Source organism: Tursiops truncatus, chromosome 13, assembly GCF_011762595.2.
Source record: "Tursiops truncatus isolate mTurTru1 chromosome 13, mTurTru1.mat.Y, whole genome shotgun sequence".
NCBI classification, from domain to species: domain Eukaryota; kingdom Metazoa; phylum Chordata; class Mammalia; order Artiodactyla; family Delphinidae; genus Tursiops; species Tursiops truncatus.
In genome coordinates this window covers 66,013,510-66,038,694 of record NC_047046.1, presented here as the reverse complement: position 1 = coordinate 66,038,694, position 25,185 = coordinate 66,013,510, and the positions used below count along the sequence as shown (strand labels likewise).

The window sequence follows — 25,185 nt, the reverse complement described above, 5'->3', positions numbered from 1 at the left end:
TAACCATTAGGCATTTACAGTAAGTTTTCAATCCATTTTAATGAAAAAATTACCAGCACACAGTACTTAAGAGGATGGTGTCACACACATACCAACCCAAAAGGTAGAATATCATGACTCCAAAAAAAGCCTTAATACACCTTGAATAGAGATGATGGGAAAATAAGATAAAGGCTTTTCTCCATTTTTTTTTTTTTAAGTATTTATTGCAGCCCCCAAGGCGGTGCTAGGCCTTTGGTTGAATTTAAGTTTTAAGGACATATTATGTAACTTCTTGTCCACAGAACAGTAATAAAATATCAAGCCTAGTCTCATTTGAATAATGTGGAAATAAGTAAAAAGCCCCCTCAGACAGCAGACCAAAGGTAAGGAAGAAATCAAAAACTGCTGCAAGGTAGGCAAGGTCACTTAAACTTCAGAGCTGGAAGAACTCATCTAGTCCAACTCCCTCATTTTACAGATGAGGCAACTGAGGCCCAAAGAAGGTAAATGACTTGCCCAAGGTCATACATCAAATTAGTGGCAGAGCGCAAACTAGAGAGTGCAACTGTCTGGCCCCAGCCCAGAGCCACTACTAGTTTCAGGTTGAACAAGAACGCTAGTTCTGAGACCTATTGAGAAAGCATCTGAAATAAGCTGAAAATTATCCGCATCAATAGAGAGAAATGATTGTCTTCACTAGAGTTTTCTCCTTAGTTCTTCCTACATTTAAAAAAAAAAAAAAGATGATGAAAGGAAAAGAAAAAAAGGTTCATTCACTCATTCAAGTCTGATGTTAAAATCCCTGAAAACATCAGCAATCACTTTAGCTACTCCTTGGGGCAGGATATCAGACCCTCAATTCTCATAAAGGCACCTAAAGGTCAAAAATATCTGTAGAGGAGGAAGGCCAGAAGATAGGACTCAAAAAGGGGACACCAAAACAAAACAAAATGACCCCCTCATTTTCCAAGGTTTTTATTTTTTTTGCTGTTCTTTTTCTTTTTGCTGGTGTCCTCTAGGTAATGGTATTGCCTCTGGCTATTGATGCTAACTTAGTAACCAACCCTTGTAACCCCAGTATTTGTTTGAGCAGCATTCAAGTGGAAGCAACTAAACCTTTCAAAGGGGAAAATTATGAATATGACTCATTTCTCTCTATCTGAACTACCTGAAACTCAGCAAGAATCAGGAAGCACACTAAGCAGTCAAACTGATATCAAATGCCAAAGCAGTGAAGTTCTTTTCAATACTTTACAGGAAACTTCCTTGGGTCCTGTCCCAGTTTGCCCTGGTGTTTTAAAGAAAGTTCTAATAAGTATGGTTATCTGGCTTCCTTGCCCAGTCGGGAAAATGAATCAGAAAGGGAAGAAGGAACTAAGGGGAGGTATACTAGTAACACACAGGAAGTGGTTGCTGTCATTAAAGGGGCGGGGGGAGTATACCAAAACAAACATTCCAAACCATAGGAGTCTGCGACCATTTAGTGCAGGTAAAACAGTCCCACATGTCTTAGCAGCCTCTAAAGTCTACAAGACAGGAGGCACAAAAGAAACACTGTATCTAGTATGTTCTCTAATATACATATCAAATAACTCCACCCAAAAAAATGGCCAAAGTAAAAAAAGTTTTACTGTTTAAATAAGGCAAGTTTGGATTATGCAGAAAATTCCATTCCACAGTGATACCAGATAAATAAGATAAACAACCTAGCAACACTGGGACAAGTGCTTACAGACAAGGCTGGGCCTGAGGATGCTATGAATAAGGCCACTAACTTTTTACATCCTTCCTGATATATCTTAGGAGAAAAGAAATTATCTAGTTGTGAGGAAAAAATAGAAAGGTTGCACACAAGATTCTCATACCCCATCTTCAATAATCTTGCAAAGGAGGACTTAGGTGATTATTTACAGATAGCTATCCGCAACAATGGGTTCTGCCTTTAGGAAGGAAAAAAAAAAAAGCATTTTTTCTATCTGCTAGTCTTAGCCAAACCCCATCCACAAAAGAGTTGTTAACTGACTTTACATACAGGTAATTGCTTTCATATACTCATTTACCCCAGTAACCTAAAATTCACCATTTTCCCAATCTGCTATTATTAAATGCCAGCAAAATGACTCAATGATGGAGGGAGCAACCTATAGAAACTATCAACAAAAAGGATTATTCTGCCTTACTGAGAATAAAACTTCTTCTTCCAAAAGGCTCTCAAAGAGGTTCTGAACTAATCTGATTTTGCATAATAGCTAGTAACTACTAACTAGTTACCACCAAACCAGGAATCGAAATACTTCACCATATATTCTTTAACCTCCACATATACTTAAGGAGCACCATGGAACATGTAAAATTTCCCTTCTTCAGATGGGCATGGTCAAAAAGACAACTGCAATAAACTTTCGAAATAAGATATTTATCATCTGGAAGACAGGACATTTTATTTTGCCTTCAATGTTCTATTACAAATACCCCCTCTCTACACTACACCCTTCCACACGAAAGTGGATTTTTAACTTTGAAATACAACACAGCTCATATGTGTTCATTTTATTTGGGTATTCTGAGTATGGTTATCCCTAAGCCAGGTCACTCAACCTGTAAACCTACAATGTTTACAGGAGGAATGGGACAGGCAACCTATTTGCCTATTAGGTCAATACAAACGAGCCATGCTTCTAGAAAAACAAGGTTATATGGCAGTGATTTATTATCATTATCTTTGTATACCAGGGGTAGTATACTATAAAAAATGACAGACTATATCCCACAAAAGAATCTACTCCCTGGAAAATAAAGGCAACACCATTTTGGATTTAAGGATTTCCCTTTGATAATGCACTGAAAGGCACTAGACAAAAGTGGAATGGGCCTCATACTGGATTGATTATAAAGGTACAAACCTGGTTCATCTCTCTCTCAGCTTCCACTGAAATTCAATATTCTGAGAGTCTCTGAGATATGAACTAGCTAGAGAAAACACACCCAGAACCATATACTCAGAGCAATCAGATTCCAAGAACTGTGGACACTATTCTACTCTTAAAATAGCCATAAAATCTTAAACACTGTGATTCTTTTAGTCTTACTCATCAAAGATGACTACCTCTAAGAAACGTAAATACTGTTCAACAACTATAAGCCCTCAGAAATAACTGATTATAACATACTAGATGTTTTCTCAAAAGCATGTGACTGAACCTAGGCACAAGTATAAAGCAATTAATAACTAGAAGTACTTCTATGTACTTGTCGTATTTTTATGGCTCTTTGCAAAAGGAAACCAAAGTGGGTGGCTTGGCCTGAAAGACAGACTACTTAGCAAATATTTTCCACAATACTTTCCCTAGATGATTAAACATGTAAACCTTCTTTAAAGTAGAATAGGAGGCAATGGATTATATCATAGCATGCTTGTGGTTCTAATCTAACATCCTCGATTTTTAAAATCTGTTATTCTAAAACTCTCTCCCCTCTTGCTCCTATTCTTCATTCACAATAAAACAGACCTAAGTAAAAAATTTCTAGAGAATGAAGATACCTTTTAAAAAATCTGCCAATAAAACGTAAAATCACCAAACTTTACAGATTAAGATTAGGTCTTTAACAGAAGTATCTGTAAGTACTCAAGAGTATAAATGAGTTGGTAGAAATGTTATTTTAAAAAACAAAATACAAGTAGCTTGGATCAAGATATGTTTAAATCACAGCAATAAGCAAACTCAGTGGTTTCTAGGACGGTCTTACTAAGAAGACCTAAGCAAAGAAGTAGAAGATTTGTTGATTTAAGTTGATATAAGGATGACTATCATGCATTAAGTGTTTCTCATGTCTCAAACTTGTAACACACCTGAAATAATCTTATTACACTTAGAAAGGCCCTCCATGAAGAAAGCAAAAACATCTGAAAGATAATCCTTGATTTATTTCACACTATTTATCCTGTAGACAATCTACTTATCTTATAGACAATCAGGCCTAGTTTTGCTACAGTAAAATAAAAGTTAAAAAAATAACCAACCCTACACTTGATACATAATGTCCATAGGGAAGTCCTGGTAGAGTGGGAGAAAAAAACCAAAGCTGCCCAATAGTACTGGCTGTTTGCCTGTCACTTAGTAGAAGGTGTCTCGCCACTAAGGTTGGACTCAAAAGTGCAAAAGAAAAAAAACTTAAAAATCAAACCTAGAATTCAACTTTGCATGTTGAGATTCAGTTTTATTTATGCTACTAGCTAAGTAAAAAGCATACATATTTTATCTGTGGTACAGTCAATACATTTGCAACTTTTCTACTTAAATTCTCTATACAAAGTCACTGCCAATTGATATGATCATTGATGGCAAAGGGCTTAGAATAACCAAAAGGTATAAAAAAGTTTGCAGTCTTGCCCCAAGATACAAAAACTGAATTTTAAACAATGTCATAACATACATGACTTAAACAGTATACGAAAAAAAAGTCACACATCAAATCAAGTACAAAAATATCCAAACTACCTATTATGAACGGTAATGTTTCCCTTATTCTGCACTGTATTTAACACAGAATTTAGCAATTCCCAAAATATTCATTATTTAGTTTAAGCACTGCCACCTTTGCAGAATGGTTAAGATATTAGATGGAGTGACACTGCTTTTAGTGTTTTTAAAAATACAAAACCTTTCCCTATGTTAATGAAGGAAAGAAATTCCTCCTCTAGGCTTCTTAGTAACCAACCCTGTGCCTAGAAATATAGAATACATCTACTGTTTAACAGGGCTAAAGTAGATTTCATGATAAATAGTTATCCAACAAAGATAACAAATGTAATTTTAAGTGATATTCCTTTGGTAATTTTAAGGAATTCTCAATATACAGAGATTAGTGTTTTGCCTTGGCAAAAGAAAATTGAAGTCGCAAGACAATCTGAATTGAAATCATCTTCACTAGTTTAACTTGAAAAAAACATTTGCATAAAAGGTTATAATACATTACTATCTTCTTTTTTAAACACAGAGTAAAGTTGCTCTTGGTAAAATTAACTCACCCGCATGGCACAATATTTTGGAGTAAAGTATGTTCAACAATAACAACTCACACACAAGATAATATAGGTGAATTAACTTTGAGAACTTCTCTGCCTTTAAAATCAGCAATATTGAATTTATTCTGTAGAATAACACACATATCAATGTTCTGCATATAAAAGGCTCTAAAACATTTTAAAGGGCTAAATTTTCCAGCATTGGAATGATTCCTTCATACATAACTGGTGAAGATTTAATAAGAATGTGTTTTTCCTGATCTTCAAGCTCTGAGCCATGCCTGAAAAGTTCTAAATAGGAAAAAAAAAATTGTTTTAATCCAGTTTCTGTCTGCTAGGAGCAAGGCAGCAAACACATTTTTCAACCCCTTATGAAAAGATAAAGCAGAACAAAAGTGAAATATATCTTCAGATTATAAACAGGATTGCATTTTATAGTCCACCATCCTGATAATGTTAAGGGCCCCAACATTAAGTTAAAAGACCTCAGTCTAAAGGCTGTGGGTCGGCAATAGGCATGGTGTGAAGTACTTCATCTAGGAGCTGGAGGGCCCGGTGTAAGTGAATCTCAATCCAGCAAGGTGTTTCCTTGATGCTCTGTCTTGGGTAATCAGGCCCCCAGCCTTTCACAAAACTCATCCTGAGTATGCATAAACGACGAAGGTCATCAACACCGATTCCAGCAGCAGCTGACAAACCTAACAGAAAAGATTTAGATGACGTCAGAGGGACAGCTGATCTCTTCCCATCCTCCCTAAATCTTACATTAATAAGGTGATTAGCTTTCTTTACTTCATTCTCCCCAGCATATAACTTCTCTGTCAAGGTTCCAAAAAGTAAGTGTAGATATATACTTTATCAACAGGGACTGAAAACTTTTGGTAAAGACCACCTACATTCCACATGGGTCTTCTAGCTACCATCAATTATGAATTACCACAATCCACCAACACCCCACCTGTTTTTCTCTTTAGAAGTGGAGGTGAAGGAATAAAAAACAACTTGTTTTTAAGAGGTAGTGCATGTCTACAGGTTGGTTCTAAGAACCTTACTGTCTGTCTAAACAGTCTAGTTCAGAGTAAGACATGACTAATAATGAGACAGTTAACAGTCCTGGTTCCACTAAGACTTCTTGGATGACCCAGATGATGTCTGTCTCTCAGTTTCACAATGTAACAGAGATAATACGTAATTACTCAACAGGGAGCAGTAGATGAGAATGAAAAATTTAATAATAGATCTGGATTCTTTAGTAAAAGCATGTTTATAACATCAAAACTAGCAAATTAATGGTTTAGATGCCCAAATCTTTTAAAAAATAAAATTTTCTAAATGAGTATGCCTTATCTACCTCTAAATTGTAAACTCCTGAACATAAGTCACAACGGAGACTCTGCATCTAATTTTCCAGAACATACAGTCATATAGTCAATCTGCATTCATCAATATTACAATGAAACTAATGGGAGGAATTTGTTATGTACTGTAGAGAAACCTGCAGGGCCACTGCAGTTTTCTTAGCCAGTGTGATTTGCTTACCACACTGAAGAGGTTAAGAACAGGGGTTGAATGAATCACTAGTTATGCCTTCAGACGTGGAAGATGGGTGCCACGTGTTTCCATCATAAAAGTCTATAGTCAGGAGTTTAACTCTGCAGTAAAAAATTCCCCATCAGTGTGAAACCTGGCACACAGTTCAATTTTACCCTAAAATTAAAAAAAAGTCTACAAGTTACCAAAATACCACCCTTACTTAGTTTTCTCTCCATGCTTAGCATACTTAAGAAAAAACTGGAGAGGTGCCTAACTCTGAAACTGAAATATGCTTTCCTTCTAGAATAAAGCAAAGCATGTCGGTGATCTCAACCCACCCTGGCTGGTGAGGCAAGAATTAAAAGCATCAGCAAAAAAAGGGGGAGACTGATCAATATAATATAATAACCCCCTTTCTCCTTTATCCCATACTCCCTTTTTTGATACAAAAAGAATGAACACAGGGTCCTAGACAAAGGGCAACTATTACAGAATAACAGTTTTCTTTTTTTTGTTTACAAATTCAAAAATGTTATCCCAGTAAAAAGAACTTTAATTTCTATTATTGCTTAAATTAACTAATCAACTGAGTCAATCAAGATAAAACGCCAACTATTGCACTTTAAAAAAAAAAAAATCAAAAGTATACTTACTGATAGCTGGGGCTATTCCACCTACTGATCCGGGGCCAGGGATGTTTCCTGCCACGGCTGCTGCCTGGGCAGCTGCTGCAGCTTGTGCAGTAGCTGCCTGTTGTTGCATCTGACGATGACACTGACGCAAATCAAAGACCTTAAAAAAAAGTATAAGTCTCATGCCATGAGTCCAGCAGAAAATATTCCATACATCAAAAACCAATGCATAAAACTCATAGCTTAATTCAGCTCTCAGAATTAAAGAATTCAAAATTTTAATTTTTTATGTATATGTAGTTCTTAGGAAAGGTGGCTTGAAGCTCACCAAGAGGCACATTTCACTATGAGGACAGCTTTGGCTGCCACAGCTCTCTGTATCCTTTATCTAGAGTTCAGTGTGGGGCAGCCATTATTGTCCTTGTGAAAAACCACACCACTGTGTAAAATGAACAGTTAAGAAATCATCCCTCCCTTTCATAACCAAATTGCTGAGAGTTTTCTTTAGGCTGAATCGATGGCCTAGATCATATGGCCAACTTCTTTTCTTTATCATTCTATTTGGAGGAGTGAATAAAAGGCACTGTCACTATATAAGAAAACAACTACATTTCTCAGAGATGCACACTTTAATCCATAGGAGCAAAATAACATGATATTTAGGACTTGTTTTAAAATACTTTAGAAACAGAGGAAAAAGAATAGATCAAGTAAATGTAAAATCTTAACAACTACTGAATCTCAGTGATAGATACATGGGATTTCATTAACTAGTTTCTCATTACTTTCTGTATGCTCGTGATAAAAAAAAAAATGCTTAGCTTTGAATCCTATCACTGATACCTGTTACCTACATGGGTTAAATTTCTTAACCTCTCTGAGGCCTCAATTTTCTTATCTATAAAATGGGAATGCTAAGTGTACATGCTTTTTTATAAGGTTGTTATAAACTTGGCATAGTATACAGTAAGCTGTCAATAAATGTTACTTATTATATTTTATTTTAGTTTTGGCCTCCCATGTAGCCATTGACCTTTCAGGATAAGTTAAGGAGTTCATAAGTAATTTCAATGTTCTTTATCAGCCATGCCAAGGGCTGGCATTTTTTAAAGCACTGGAAGATTACACAAGCAGAGTGATCATCTTAGAAGTTGCAAGAAAGGAAAACAAGGACAGAGTAGAAGCAAGACTGCTCAATGCACTTTTTTTATATCATTTTAATTTCTGAACCATGTGACTATATTCCTTTGTCAAGAGTAAATTACATTAAAAAAAATCCTTCTAGTATGCACAAAACCCAAATATAAGCAAGCATAATTATCCCTGACAATAAAAGAAATCAAAGAACGCATAACATAGTACTTTATCAGATAAACAACAGGTTTGAAACCCAAACCATTAGTTTTCAGATGCCTGAAAAATTCTGACTGTCTTTAGCCATGGTATTTACATGAAACATAAGAGCATACAACAACAATAAACAAGAGAACCCTCTCCAAACAGCAAACCACATTCCTATTTACTTATTTCTCTACTCAATGCCAATCTTCCAGCATCAATGACGGACAAAACTTAAGACTATCCCATTCTCTGAAGAGTTAGAAATTTGTCACAAATAGATGTATTTATTACCTGACCAAACTATCAGTCCTAAAAGGCTTCAGAACAGAAAGCATGACAAAGTCAGGTCTGGAAATCAGAAATCCCACAATGCCCAGAACAAAACCCACTGTTTTTTCAAGATTCCCAAGAGTCCATTAGATTCTTAAATTTTCCACTGGGCTCTCTGACCTCTTAGAAGGCATCACCTAGCACAGTACAAAGTGGGACTCAAATATTTGAAATGCCAAATAGCTCTACAACCACTTCTTTTTAAAGAAAGAAACTAACAAATCTTATTTTTTAGAGCAGTTTTAGGCTCAAGATAAAACTGGGTAAAAAGTAAAGTGAGCTCTGCCTCCCTACTCAATCACAGCCTCCCCCACCGTCAACGCCCCGCACCACAGTGGTGCCCCTGCTACATCGATGAACCTACCCTGACACACCGTTATCACTCCAAATCACAGGCTACATTAGGGTAACTCTTGGTTTTATAATTCTATGGGTTTAGACAAATGTATAACGACACGTATCCAACGTTGTAGTGCCATACAGAGTACTTTCACTACCCTAAAAATCCTCTGCGCACTGCCTATGAGTTCTTCCCTCCTCTCTATCCCTGGAAACCACTCATCTTCTTACCGTCTCCATAGTTTTACCTTTTCCAGAATGTCACAGAGTTGGAGTCATACAACATGTATGTAGCCTTTTCAGATTGGCTTCTTTCACTTAGTAATATGCATTTTAGGTTCCTCCATGTCTCTTCATGACTTAACAGCTCATTTCTTTTTAGTGCTGAATAACATTCCACTCTGTGGATGTACCACAGTTTATTTACCCATTCACCTACTAAAGGACATGTTGGTTGTTTCTAAGTTTTTGGCAGCTGTGAATAAAGCTGCTGTAAACATCCGTGTGTAGGTTTTCGTGTGGACATACATTTTCAAATCATTTGGGTGGATATTAAGGAGTGTGACTGATGGATCATATGGTTAGAATACATTTAGCTATGTAAGAAACTACCAAACTGTCTTCCAAAGTAGCTGTACCATTTTGCATTTCCACCAGTAATGAATGAGAGTTCCTGTTGCTCCACATCCTGGCCAGCATTTGGTTTTGTCAGTGTTTTGGATCTTAGCCATTCTACTAGTATGTAGTGGTATCTCACTGTTGTTTTAATTCACAATTCCCTAATGACATGAACTTGAACATCTATTCATATGCTTACTTGCTATCAATGTATCCTCTTCACTGAAGCATCTATTCAGGTCTTTTGCCCATTTTTTAATCAGGTTGTTCTCTTACTGTTAAGTTTTAAGTGTTTTCTATATTTTCGATAACAGTCCTTTATCAGATGTGTCTTTTGCAAATATATTTTCCCACTCTGTGGCTAATCATCTCATTCTCTTGACACTGTCCTTCGTAGAGCAGCCATTTTTAATTTTAATGAGGTCCAGCCTATCAACTGTTTCTTTCATGGATCCTGCATTTGATGTTGTATCTAAAAAGTCATTGCCATACCCAAGGTCATCTCCTATGTTATCCTCTAAGAGGTTTATGTTTCACATTTAGGTCTTTACAACCACTTAAAAAAAATTTTTTTTAACCATCATTAACCTAGTATGGCCCGGGAGGAGGGAATACAGCTTACTTATAAATTCCCAGGGTTCAATATGTTCTCAACATATCCCCACCTCCACCATGAGTTATTAAAAATAACCAAGAGATATTCACACATAGGTTCTTTACAATATGTTATAAACAATCATAATTACGACTGTCTTAATTACGACTCTCTAAATCTATGCTAACACCAGGAGCACATATTAACCACAGAGATGAAATTTTAAACCTTTTATCTGCAGATGTAGTAAAAACGATTCATTAAGCACCTCAGCAAACCTTCTTTCCACATGGGTTATTTATGTAATTACAGCACCCACACCAAAAGACCTATTATTGGCTATACTGCTAACTAAAACTCAGGCTGCCTCCCCACTGTATACTCTGTCTATACCATAATAGGTTTCATCTGTTATACTGGATAGTAAAATTAAGGCTTTCATTGAAATGCAACCATCTTCCTTTCAAAATTTGACTGAGTTGTTGATAAAAACAATTCAAAGTAACCAAAGGTTTTAAATATTCTTTTTGGCTCAGATCCAAAACATATTTCATCACCACCCCTGGGCTAATCAACAATTTACCTCTGATTTCATTTATTTAAACACATTTCCTGTGGTTACTCTCATATAAGTTTATTACAAACTTATTATTTAACAAAGGTGAGTGTCTTCAGGATATTCCCTTTCAACCAGGAGTCAAATTTTGGCATTCTTCTTTATAAGGCTCAATTACAGTACTCTGTTTAAATCAACACCAAGAAATAGTAATCCAGAAAGAGAAACAGATAATTGTGTTGGTGGTATACCGGGCATCTGAATATAAGACTGCTTTAAGGACTTGCTAAGTAATCTGACCTGGAGGTAAGAATCATGATATATAGTAACTGGGAATAAATTTAAGTGGGATCATAATAACCTTCAACCTAGTCCAGCTGTGGTTTAGAAACACAGCCTGCCCCCTGCCCCTAACATATGTGTTCAAAAACAAACCTGACTCATCATCATAAGAGAAATGCATATCAAAAACCACCACAATGAGATACCACTTCACACCCTCTAGGATCGCTAAAATCAAAAAGACAGATAGTAACAAGTATTCATGAGACTGTAGAGAAATCAGAAACTTCATATACTGCTGCTGTAAATATAAAATGCTACAGCCACTTTGGAAAACAGTTTGGCAGTCCCTTAAAAAGTTACACAGAGTTATTTTATGATCCAGCAATTCCACTCCTTGGTATATGCAAGAGAAATGAAGACGTATGTTCACACAAAAATCTGTACGTGAATGTTCATAGTGGTATTATTCATAATATAGCCAAAAAGTAGAAACTCGTATGTCCATCAACTGATGAATGGATAAACAAAATGTGGTATATGAAATATCATTCAGCCCTAAAAGGAATTAAGTACAGATATATGCTACATGGATGAAGCTTGAAAACATTATGCTTAGTGAAAGAAGTCACAAAAGACCACATTATATGATTCCATTTATAAAAACTGTTCAGAGTAGGCAAATCTATAGAGAGAAAAAGTAGGTTAGTGGTTGTCTAGAGCTGGCGGAAATGGGTTTTGGGAGGTAACAGCTAAAGAGTACAAGGTTTCTTTCTGGGGTGAAGAAAATGTTCTAAAATTGATTGTGGTGATGGTTGCACAACTCTGTGAATATACTAAAAATCACTCAATTGTACTCTTTTAATGGGTGAATTATATGGTATGTGAATTATCTCAGTATCTCAAAAAAACTCTTAAAAAACCTGAGTGTCTACTGCTTAAGCAACAAAAACAAAACAGATCTTACTTTTGAAAGCAAAAGAGCAATGCCACTTAAACAGAATTCAAACATTTGCTCCATTTAAAGCTTGTAAAATGCCATTTTGTTACATCAGATTTTCATAAATATAAGGTGACTGCTATATCATAAGAGAAGCAGGAAAAAAAAATCAACATCTTAGGAGAAAAAAAAAATACAATTAATCCTAGCTTCTTGGTTTATAAAATGAAAGAATGGTTCTTTAAACCTATGTTTTCCTCATTTTAACTAAAAAGAAAAAAATGTGTTTGTGTGTATGTATGTGTATTGGGGGTAGGGATGGATTCCCCCATGTGGACTCCCCAATGTAAGGGCACTCCTTCCAAGGGTTCATGTATCTGTATGCAATTCACCCCAGTAACATGATCTCTGGTGAAAATCTACCTGACAACCTAAACTTTAGTTACTGCGGCCCAAAAAATTAGTAAATGAAGAAAAGGCCAATGGTTAGATTTAGGATAAACTTGCATCTCTTTCTGGCTAATGAGAAGACTCTTCTGAAGAACAATATACTTAGTAAACAGAAATAACTATTTTTAAATCTTAGTTAATATAACAAAAATGGGATTTTTTTACTCCACTAAAATGTACCACAAGAGAGTTATTTATTGTTCAAGGCAAAAGTCTGAGATTGCTATAAAAATCTATCCATGACAGTGGTTTATCAAGTGATGACACGTCTCATACCTGGGTGGCTTTTCAAGGACCATTTGTACCAAAATAGAGATCCTACATTATTTGACAATCCTAGAAATTAATTATACAAGATTCCACATTTTTTAAGCTTAAATGTTTTAAATACTACCTCATATCCGTTAAGTTCATAACTACTGTCTGGCACAAAGTATATATTCAACACTGTAGTCCTCTGTCCATTCACTTCTAATTGCACAAGTAATCCAGAGACTTGTAGTCAAGATGGATGCATAGTTATGCATAATCACCTTTGCTCTCTGCTCCAAACATATACAAAGGCTAGAAAAACTATTAAAAATAGATATCTTCCAAGCCAATCATAAAATTCATGTGGAAATCCAAGGGGCTGGCAATAGCCAAAATAATCCTGAAAAATTACAAAGTTGGAGAGCTCGCACTCCCCAATTTCAAAACTTCCTACAAAGCTATAGCAATCAAGAAAGGGTAGTACTGTCACAAGGATAGATATATACAGCAACGAAATAGAATTGATGGCCCAGAAAAAAACCCTTTATCACTTAAGGTCAATTGAGTTTTCAACAGGGTGTCAAGATAATTCAATAAGGGAAAGAACAGTCTTTTGAACAAATGGTTGCTGGAACAACTGGTGCTCATACAAAAGAACAATCCTTTCCCTACACCATACACAAAAATTCACTCAAAATGGATCATAGACCTAAATGTAAGACCTAAAAGTATAAAACACTTAGAAGAAAACATAGGCATAAATCTTCATGACCTTGCCTTAGGCAATGGTTTCTTAGATATGACACCAAAAGCACAAGCAACCAAAGAATAGATAGACTATACTAAATTTTAAAACTTTTGTGCTGCAAATCATTATCATGCAAAAAGTGAAAGACGAGCCAAAGAATGGAAGAAGATATTTGCAAATCATGTATTTGATAAAGGACTGATACCCAGAATATATAAAGAACGCTTATAACAATAATAAAAAGACTAAAAAATCCAATTAAAAAATGGGAAAAGATCTGAACAGACATTTCTCCAAAGAAGATACACAAATGGCCAATAAATACACAAAAAGAAGTTCAACATTATTAGCCATTAAGGAAATGCAAATCAAAACCACAATGAGGCAGATACCACTTCATATCCACTAGGATGGCTAAAATAAAAAAGGCAGATAATAACAAGTGTTTGTGAGAATATAGAGAAACAGAAACCCTCCATATATATTGCTGGTGGAAATGTAAAACAGCACTACCATTCTGGAGAACAGTCTGGCAGTCCCTCAAAAAGTCAGACATAGAGTTATCTTATGATCCAGCAACTCCACTCCTAGGCATATATCCAAGAAAATGAAAAAAATACATCTACCTAAAAACTTATACATGACTATTCATAGCAGCATTATTCATAATAGCCAAAAAGCAGACACAACTCATGTCCATTAACTTATGATGGATAAACAAAATCCACAGTGGAGAGCAAGGACGAAAGACAGAAGGTACTTGGGGTACCAGCACCAAACAGGTGTAGAGGACAGGAATTTGACTTCTCAGAGTGATGTGGAATGAGAAAACAGGCTCTCCAAGGGCTACAACTGGGCACCTGCCCATAAATCAAGTGCTGGTAAAACAGTTTGACAGTTAATTCAGAAATGCAATTAGGAATAAAATTCTTGTCCATGGCATAGGAAAGCATCAGAGAAATCTATGCAACAGGAAATTAGGCCCTGAGAATACCTGGGGATTGGAACTCAATTTCCTCAAGGGACAAAAATTCCTCTACCTTCTAAATATAAGAATTGGTCCTGAGATGTGGATCCCAGGGTGCCAGACTAAGGCAAAACTGCCCTACAGGGAGAAGCCATGACAGGAAGGAAAAAATAAAAAATAAAATCTCTTGAGAAAAACTTGCCAACAAATATTAAACAGACTACAAAGCATACGAGGAAACACAGCACCACTTAAAAATAATAAAGCACAAATAAGCAAAATTCCTTGTGGAAAAATTAGAAAACACAAATAAAGATAATTCTATTTGTGTGCTAAGCAATTTCCTAGGACTAAGTGATGAGGCAGAGTTAATTCCACTAACTTACAATAGCTAATCTTAAACATGCTGAGGATGACGGTGAAAAATCTGAAATTAGAAATATATTTAGGGTATCTAATTACCATCTTCCACTTTCAAAAACAGTGTATGTTATAAATTAAAATAGGTTGAATATGTAATAATTAATGAAAAATACTTCAGGCTTAATTTGCAAAATAATAGTAAATAAAACTATTTAATGCACAAAATAACTAACCTTAAAAAAAGTGGTACTGAAGAATTTTTCATTTCTCAGTTCTTAATGTGAAAAGCTATACTTTTAGAATTCCCTTCCATAAAATCCTAAAGGTTGGCTAAGATGCAATTTCAGAGTCTGAGTTTTACATATTTTATATCAAAGGAAATTTGGAGGTTTCACTCAGTATTTTCAAGAGCCTGTGTATTACCCTAAAACATTTAACAAATTTGCTAATAAAACAATAGGGCATGAATGCATCCACAAAACTAAATAACCAATCATATCAATAAAAGTGCCCAGGAAATGTGTTTTATATACAAACATAATTTCTTATTTAATACATAAAGAGACATTTTTACACTCCTCCCACCTCCATCTCAATTCTTTAAACAACAAACAGAGCTTTCCAAGTCTAAAATATTTGAGTAAAATTGCAACTAACCTTTATATATGCACTTGGGTAGATCTTATGAACAGCGTCTCCAGGTGCACGCCCAGCTTCTCTGTCCAAGTAGTAGCTCTGTACAAAGACTGCGTGGTCACTAAGGCACCTGACCCAAACATCACCTTCACCTTTACATTCCAACTGCACACCTTTGCCTATGTGCAACCTTAGGAAGAAAAAGTGAATCACATTTCATTTTGATAAGTATTTAAAAATAAATTTTAGTTCAGATTATATAGCATACCCAATACTGAAAAATTTTAAAGAATAAAGGACATTATATAACACCATAACCAAAAGATAGCCACTGTTAACATTTCTGTATGTTTATTTTTTTTAGTATCCTATTCATATGTAATAATGATGAACATTCACATAATGCTTATTATGTGTCAGGAACATTCGATATAAATTCTCACTTAACCTTCACAATTCAATTTAAATTAATTTAAAAATTCAGTTAATCACATGAGCCAAATTTTAACTGCTCAACAGCTACATGTGGCTAGAAGTTACTATACTGGACAGCACAGATATAAACCATTTCCTTCATCACAGAAAATTCTATTAGACAGCACTGGCTTAGAGAGTAGATAATTTGCCAAAATCACACAGCTAGGGATAGAGCCAAGATTATGTGCTTATGCACACACACATTTCCTTAAAGAGTTGAGATCACACAGTACCTAAAATTGTGTATGTTTTCCTGTAATATTTCATCTTAAGTATTTACATTTGATTATGTAAACTTTTTATATTTTAATGACTGCATAAAAATGAAAGTGTATTAAAATTTACTTAACCATTTACCTTTTATTATCAGTCTTCCATTATAAATAACACCTGTGGAAACATGTCTTCATTTTATGTTATTTCCTCTCAGTAAATTTGGAGAAATACCATACAATCAGAGGAAATAAAAACTAGTTTTCAAACTGGGTTCCAAAAGGTCTAGTTATGATTCAAAACACAGAAACCTCACTGACTTTTAAAAAACACGGTATTTTATCATCTTTTAAATAACAAACATCTACAATTCAAATGAAATGCTTACAAATTCTGAATTTTCAAGACGATCTTTATTCTTTTATATCCGAAAACATAATTTACATTGAAAGATATCTCTGAATAAAAGACAATGTACTATGTTCAATTTTTAAAATTAACTATCTAACTATACAATCAATACCTTGCTCTCTCAATGGCTTCTGTCCTGTGGACATTGGAGAGTTGACCCAAGCAAAAGCGATCTCCTCCAGAAGGGTCTACATAACCATCAACAGTAACAACAGGACAGCTTGAAGGAACCTTAAACGTCTCTCCTACTTGAACATCCATTTCAAAGTAAGCAATGGAACACCAATACTCAGGAGCTATAGGAGATAAATGGGAGAGAACAGCCAATCATGTGAGAAAGATTTAAGGCTTTCACTTTCACTCCATATGACAAAGCTTTTCTTAAAGGGTGAAGGAAAGAGAGAGCCCACAAAAGAATTTATAATGCATTATAAAGTACGCACTGCCATGACTTCTACTTTTCAGCTTAGTATCTTACATTCTTGAAACTTAAAGTCATTTTTAAAATCTGGAATTTGGTTCTTACCTGAAAGTACCCAATCAACAGGGAATTTAAAAAACGGAAATTAGAAACATAAATTTTTTTACCATGATGTTTCATCTAACTGCACATAATATTTTCTACGTAGTTTGAACTTTTATTTTTTTTTAAAGCACACTGATTCTAATACGTATTTCAGAGAAGTGTTCTTGAATAACATCAATCTATGGTATATATTTATAGATCCCTAAATGAGAGAGAGGGCATAACCAAGCCAGACATCACAGACAAGAGTCAAGGTTAATTACACTCCAACTACACAGTTTCTGTGAGCAGGATTTTTCAGTTGTCTCTTGGATGAAAGGTCATTTGTCCCATCTGTATTTTTAGTGAAGTCCATTCATGTTAACTACTATAATTTTTTTAAATTGTTTTTTTACATAGCAGGTTCTTATTAGTCATCCATTTTATATACATCAGTGTCGACATGTCAATCCCAATCTCCCAATTCATCACACTGCTTTTCCCCCCACCGCTTTCCCCCCTTGGTGTCCATACGTCCGTTCTCTACATCTGCGTCTCAATTTCTGCCCTGCTAACTGGTTCATCTGTACCATTTTTCTAGGTTCCACATATATGCGTTAATATACAATATTTGTTTTTCTCTTTCTGACTTACTTCAGTCTGTATGAGAGTCTCTAGATCCATCCACGTTTCTACAAATGACCCAATTTGTTCCTTTTTATGGCTGAGCAATATTCCATTGTATATATATACCACATCTTCTTTATCCATTTGTCTGTCGATGGGCATTTAGGTTGCTTCCGTGTCCTGGCTATTGTAGATAGTGCTGCAATGAACATTGGGGTGCATGTGTCTTTTTGAATTATGGTTTTCTCTGGGTATATGCCCAGTAGTGGGATTGCTACGTCATATGGTAGTTCTATTTTTAGTTTTTTAAGGAACCTTCATACTGTTCTCCATAGTGGCTGTATCAATTTACATTCCCACCAACAGTGCAAGAGGGTTCCCTTTTCTCCACATCCCCTCCAGCATTTATTGTTTGTAGATTTTCTGATGATGCCCATTCTAACTGGTGTGAGGTGATACTTCATTGTAGTTTTGATTTGCATTTCTCTAATAATTAGTGATGCTGAGCAGCTTTTCATGTGCTTCGTGGCCATCTGTATGTCTTCTTTGGAGAAATGTCTATTTAGTTTTTCTGCCCATTTTTGGATTGGGTTGTTTTTTTTTAATATTGAGCTGCATGAGCTCTTTATATATTTTGGAGATTAATCCTTTGTCCATTGATTCATTTGCAAATATTTTCTCCCATTCTGAGGGTTGTCTTTTGGTCTTCTTTGTAGTTTCCTTTGCTGTGCAAACAGTTTTAAGTTACATTAGGTCCCAATTGTTTATTTTTGTTTTTATTTCCATTACTGTAGGAGGTGGACCAAAAAAGATCTTGCTGTGATTTACATCAGAGTGTTCTTCCTATGTTTTCCTCTAAGAGATTTATAGTGTCTGGTCTTACATTTAGGTCTCTAATCCATTTTGAGTTTATTTTTGTGTATGGTGTCAGGGAGTGTTCTAATTTCATTCTTTTACATGTAGTTGTCCAGTTTTCCCAGCACCACTTATTGAAGAGACTGTCTTTTCTCCATTGTATATCCTTGCCTCCTTTGTCATAGATTAGTTGAGCATAGGTGCATGGGTTTATCTCTGGGCTTTCTATCTTGTTCCATTGATCTATGTTTCTGTTTTTGTGCCAGTACCATAATGTCTTGATTACTGTAGCTTTGTAGTATAGCCCAAGTCAGGGAGTCTGATTCCTCCAGCTCTGTTTTTTTTCCCTCAAGAGTCCTTTGGCTATTCGGGGTCTTTTGTGATTCCATAAAAATTCTAAGATTTTTTGTTCTAGTTCTGCAAAATATGACATTGGTAATTTGATAGGGATTGCACTGAATCTGTAGATTGCTTTGGGTTGTAGAGTCATTTTCACAATATTGATTCTGCCAATCCAAGAACATGGTGTATCTCTCCATCTGTTGGTATCATCTTTAATTTCTTTCATCAGTGTTTTATAGTTTTCTGTATACAGGTCTTTTGTCTCTCTAGGTAGGTTTATTCCTAGGTATTTTATTCTTTTTGTTGCAATGGTAAATGGGAGTGTTTCCTTAATTTCTCTTTCAGATTTGTCATCATCAGTGTATAGGAATGCAAGAGATTTCTGTACATTAATTTTGTATCCTGCAACTTTACCAAATTCATTGATTAGCTCTAGTAGTTTTCTGGTAGCATCTTTAGGATTCTCTATGTATAGTATCATATCATCTTCAAACAGTGATAGTTTTACTTCTTTTCCAATCTGTATTCCTTTTACTTCTCTTTCTTCTCTGATTGCGGTGGCTAGGACTTCCAAAATTATGTTGAATAACAGTGGTGAGAGTGGACATCCTTGTCTTGTTCCTGATCTTAGAGGAAATGCATTCACTTTTTCACCACTGAGAATGTTTGTTGTGGGTTTGTCATATATGGCCTTTATTTTGTTGAGGTAGGTTCCCTCTATGCCCACTTCCTGGAGAGTTTTTATCATAAATAGGTGATGAATTTTGTCAAAAGCTTTTCTGCATCTACTGAGATGATCATATGGTTTTTATTCTTCAATTTGTTAATATAGTGTTATCACATTGATTTGCATATATTGAAGAATCCTTGAATGCCTGGGATAAATCCCACTTGATCATGGTGTATTATCCTTTTAATGTGTTGTTGGATTCTGTTTGCTAGTATTTTCTTGAGGATGTTTGCATCTATATTCATCAGTGATATTGGTCTATAACTTTCTTTTTTTTGTAGTATCTTTGTCTGGTTTTGGTATCAGGGTGATGGTGGCCTCATAGAATGAGTTTGGGGCTGTTCCTTCCTCTGCAATTTTTTGGAAGAGTTTGAGAAGGATGGGTGTTAGCTCTTCTCAAAATGTTTGATAGAATTCACCTGTGAAGCCATCTGGTCCTGGACTTCTGTTTGTTGGGAAATTTTTAATCACAGTTTCAATTTCATTGCTTGTGATTGGTCTGTTCATATTTTCTATTTCTTCCTGTCTTGGAAGGTTATACCTTTCTAAGAGTTTGTCCATTTCTTCCAGGTTGTCCATTTTATTAGCAGAGTTGCTTGTAGCAGTCTCTTAGGATGCTTTGTATTTCTGCGGTGTCTGTTGTAACTTCTCCTTTTTCATTTCTAATTTTATTGATTTGAGTCCACTCCCTCTTCTTCTTGATGAGCCTGGCTAATGGTTTATCTATTTTGTTTATCTTCTCAAAGAACCAGCTTTTTGCTTTATTGATTTTTTTTTTTTTTTGCGATATGTGGGCCTCTCACTGTTGTGGCCTCTCCTGTTGTGGAGCACAGGCTCCGGAGGCGCAGGCTCAGCTGCCATGGCTCACAGGCCTAGCCGCTCCACGGCATGTGGGATCTTCCCGGACCGGGGCACGAACCCGTGTCCCCTGCATCGGCAGGCGGACTCTCAACCACTGCGCCACCAGGGAAGCCCTGCTTTATTGATTTTTGCTACTGTTTTCTTTGTTTCTACTTCATTTATTTCTGCTCTGATCTTTATGATTTCTTTCCTTCTACTAACTTTGGGTTTTGTTTGTTCTTCTTTCTCTAGTTCCTTTAGGTGTAAGGTTAGATTGTTTATTTGAGACGTTTGTTGTTTCTTGAGGTAGGATTGTATTGCTATAAACTTCCCTCTTAGAATTGCTTTTGCAGCATCCCATAGGTTTTGGATCGTCGTGTTTTCATTGTCATTTGTCTCTAGGTATTTTTTGATTTTCTCTTTGATTTCTTCAGTGATCTCTTGGTTATTTAGTAACGTATGGTTTAGCCTCCACGTGTTTGTGTTTTTTACGTTTTTTTCCCTGTAACTGATTTCTAATCTCATAGCGTTGTGGTCAGAAAAGATGCTTGATATGATTTCAATTTTCTTAAATTTACTGAGGCTTGATTTGTGACCCAAGATGTGATCTATCCTGGAGAACTTTCTGTGTGCACCTGAGAAGAAACCGTAATCTGCTGTTTTGGGATGGAATGTTCTATAAATATCAATTAAATCTATCTAGTCTATTGTGTCATTTAAGGCTTGAGTTTCCTTATTAATTTTCTGTTTGGATGATCTGTCCATTGGTGTAAGTGAGGTGTTAAAGTCCCCCACTATTATTGTGTTACTGTCGATTTCCTCTTTTAGAGCTGTTAGCAGTTGCCTTATGTATTGAGGTGTTCCTATGTTGGGTGCATATATAATTGTTATATCTTCTTCTTGGATTGACCCCTTGATCATTCTGCAGTATCCTTCCTTGTCTCTTGTAACCTTCTGTACTTTAAAGTCCATTTTATCTGATATGAGTATTGCTACTCCAGCTTTCTTTTGATTTCCATTTGTATGGAATATCTTTTTCCATTCCCTCACTTTCAGTCTGTATGTGTCCCTAGGTCTTAAGTGGGTCTTTTGTAGACAGCATATATATGGGTCTTGTTTTTGTATCCATTCTGCCAGCCTGTGTCTTTTGGTTGGAGCATTTAATCCATTCACGTTTAAGGTAATTATAGATATGTATGTTCCTAATACCATTTTCTTAATTGTTTTGGGTTTGTTTTTGTAGGTTGTTTTCTTCTCTTGTGTTTCCCACTTAGAGAAGTTCCTTTAGCATTTGTTGTAGAGCTGGTTTGGTGGTGCTGAATTCTCTTAGCTTTTGCTTGTCTGTAAAGCCTTTGATTTCTCCATAGCTTTTGCTTGTCTGTAAAGCTTCTGATTTCTCCATCAAATCTGAATGAGATCCTTGCCGGCTAGTGTAATCTTGGTTGTAGGTTCTTCCCTTTCATCACTTTAAATATGTCATGCCACTCCCTTCTGGCTTGTAGAGTTTCTGCTGAGAAATCAGCTGTTAACCTTATGGGAGTCCCCTTGTATGTTATTTGTCGTTTTTCCCTTGCTGCTTTCAATAATTTTTCTTTGTCTTTAAATTTTGCCAATTTGATTACTATGTGTCTTGGTGTGTTTCTCCTTGGGTTTATCCTGTATGGGACTCTCTGCGGTTCCTGGACTTGGGTGGCTATTTCCTTTCCCATGTTAGGGAAGTTTTCGACTACAATCTCTTCAAATATTTTCTCGGGTCCTTTCTCTCTCTCTTCTCCTTCTGGGACCCCTATAATGCGAATGTTGTTGCATTTAATATTGTCCTAGAGATCTCTTAGGCTGCCTTCATTTCTTTTCATTTTTTTTTTTTTAAATTCTGCTCTGCAGCCATAAATTCCACGATTCTGTCTTCCAGGTCACTTATCTGTTCTTCTGCCTCAGTTATTCTGCTATTGATTCCTTCTAGTGTTATTTTTCACTTCAGTTACTGTATTGTTCACCTCTGTTTGTTTGTTCTTTAATTCTTCTAGGTCTTTGTTAAACATTTCTTACATCTTCTCAATCTTTGCCTCCATTCTTTTTCTGAGGTCCTGGATCATCTTCACTATCATCATTCTGAATTCCTTTTCTGGAAGGTTGCCTAACTCAACTTCATTTAGTTGTTTTTCTGGGGTTTTATCTTGTTCCTTCATCTGGTACATAGACGAGATGAAAAGGCAGAGGGCTGTCTTTCTGTGAATGTGGTTTTAATTCCACAGGCTGCAGGATTGTAGTTCTTCTTGCTTCTGCTGTCTGCCCTCGCTAAAACTGGTTTTTAAACCTCTTTATTGGAGTATAATTGCTTTACAATGGTGTGTTAGTTTCTGCTGTATAGCAAAGTGAATCAGCTATACATATACATACACCCCCATATCTCCTCCCTCTTGTGTCTCCCTCCTACTCTCCCTATCCCACCCCTCTAGGTGGTCACAAAGCACCAAGCTGATCTCCCTGTACTACGCAGCTGCTTCCCACTAGCTATCTATTTTACATTTGGTAGTGTACATATGACCATGCTACTCTCTCACTTCGTCTCAGCTTACCCTTCCCCCTCCCCGTGTCCTCAAGTCCATTCTCTATGTCTGTGTCTTTATTCCTGTCCTGCCCCTAGGTTCTTGAGAACCATTTTTTTTTTTGATTCCATATATATGTGTTAGCATACGGTATTTGTTTTTCTCTTTCTGACTTACTTCACTCTGTATGACAGTCTCTAGGTCCATTCACCTCACTACAAATAACTCAAACTACTACAATTTTAACTCTGAAAATGTGTTGAATGTATTCATTTGAACTTCAATAAATGATTTTAAATAATTGGGCAAAAGAGAGCCACTACTAGGTTTGGTTTGCAAATATCGTTGATCAAGTATTTCTAATTTTTGTTTGAATACAGTTATTACATAGAGCCTACATACATGCAAATTATTTGATTTTCCTTTTTTAAATAACAGGTATTTATGGGGTACATAAGAATCACTGTAGGCACACACAGCAGTAAACAAGGCAGCTATTGTCCTATTTTCATGGAGGTGCAGAGGCAGACAAGTAATCAAATAAATGAACAAGGTAACTCAGGTAATGATAAACACGGTGAAGAAAATAAAACAAGGTATGGGACAGAAGATGAGTGGAAAGGTACTTCAGACTAGACCAGGGGCACATCCTATCCGAAAAAGTCAGACCTGAAAGACCATGTATCTATGTGGAGACTGTGAATGAACAGCTCAAGAGGAAGGCAAATGCAAAAGCCCTAGAGCAGAAAGGGGTCCGACATAAGGGGGGAATAAAGGCCAGTGCCATTTATTAGAGATCGAAAGTTTTCTATGATAAACCAATTATTTATCTGCATCTCACTGTGCCATTTATGAACTCTGGCTGACCTAGAATTTTCAACAATATAAAAAGATACTCAGAATGACAAAAAAAATACATTTCTTCAAACCTCCCAAAAGATGTTAAAATGAAGTATGATTAATGCTTAAAATATATTAAAAACAAAAATCCTGTAAAGTCTATGTATCTAATTGCTTTTCAAAATGTTGTCAAGGAAAAAAGTACTTTCCAATGAAGTATTAATAAAAGAGACCACATGAAAACTGGGTGATTCAAAAACTTAATAATTCAAATGTTTTGCCATACAGAACGACCAACTAACCACAAACATTCCTTTAAATATTTTTATTATCATGAGAACATGAAAACTAGCGATATACTGAAGTGCCTTCTTAAAAAGCTAGTTTTGAAATATTTATGAAGCTGTTCCTTATAGTAAAATTCTTTATTAAAGGCATCACATTATGCTATGGACAAGAAGCTTCAGCCAACATAACAGGCAGGTATACTGGTTGAAGCTAAAACTAAAGAGGTTGTTTAAGACAAGATAACAATTACCCAATGTTTTGGCAGCAATAAACAGTAACAGCACTTTAATAAGGTCTTTAACAATCAGCCCAAACAGTCAATTTTGTTACAAATAATATCCTGAAGTCACGAATGTTTTCAACGCTGGTTAAAAAAATGAGATCCAAGTACATGCATTTCCTAGTTCATACTGAAGAATACTATTTACAAGTAAAGTTCCATGGCAAGCAATCTTTTTTCCAAGAGAGTCAATTGAGGGGGAAAAGGGGACCTGTATAATCTCCATGTTTAAATAAGAAAAATAACTTTTATCATTATAAATTGCAACATCTGCAACTACACTTAAACATTATGTTATTATTTCCAGTCACCAAAGGGGTTTTTGTTTGCCTAATATTTCAGACAGCATACAACAATGGTGGTTACATAAAGCTGCATTTGGCAAGCTCTGAGTATAAAAGGAAAGTGACATCAGAGTTGCACCACGGACCAGGGATGAAAAATGACCGTCTAATTAAAAGGATTATTAAGGCCCAGGAAAGCAGGAGGAAGGGGGTTACTATCTGTGAGGAGAGACAGGGCTAGAGGTAACCTAATAGGTAATCCAGAGAAGTTAGTGGTGCTGGGATACAAAATACCATGTGAAAACCTTTTCTAAAGGTTTAGAAATGGTTCTAAAGGTTTAGAGTCCACTCTAA

General features: G+C 35.8%; 1 protein-coding gene across 3 annotated transcripts in view; it reads right to left on the bottom strand.

The window, feature by feature from the left end:
• Positions 1-1,231: 1,231 nt before the first annotated feature.
• Positions 1,232-25,185, bottom strand: part of SMAD4 (SMAD family member 4) — a 58,165-nt gene continuing 34,211 nt past the window's right edge. For 2 of the 3 annotated variants that reach the window (XM_019937064.3, XM_019937066.3), the window contains exons 9-12: positions 16,804-16,987; positions 15,612-15,780; positions 7,195-7,333; positions 1,232-5,706 (exon numbers count right to left, since the gene is read on the bottom strand). In XM_019937064.3, coding sequence (XP_019792623.1) covers positions 5,495-5,706; positions 7,195-7,333; positions 15,612-15,780; positions 16,804-16,987 — 704 coding nt within the window. In that variant the 3' untranslated portion in view covers positions 1,232-5,494. Of the gene's footprint in view, positions 5,707-6,547; positions 6,661-7,194; positions 7,334-15,611; positions 15,781-16,803; positions 16,988-25,185 lie in introns of all 3 variants that reach the window. The other variant, XR_012325414.1, reaches the window with a different exon arrangement.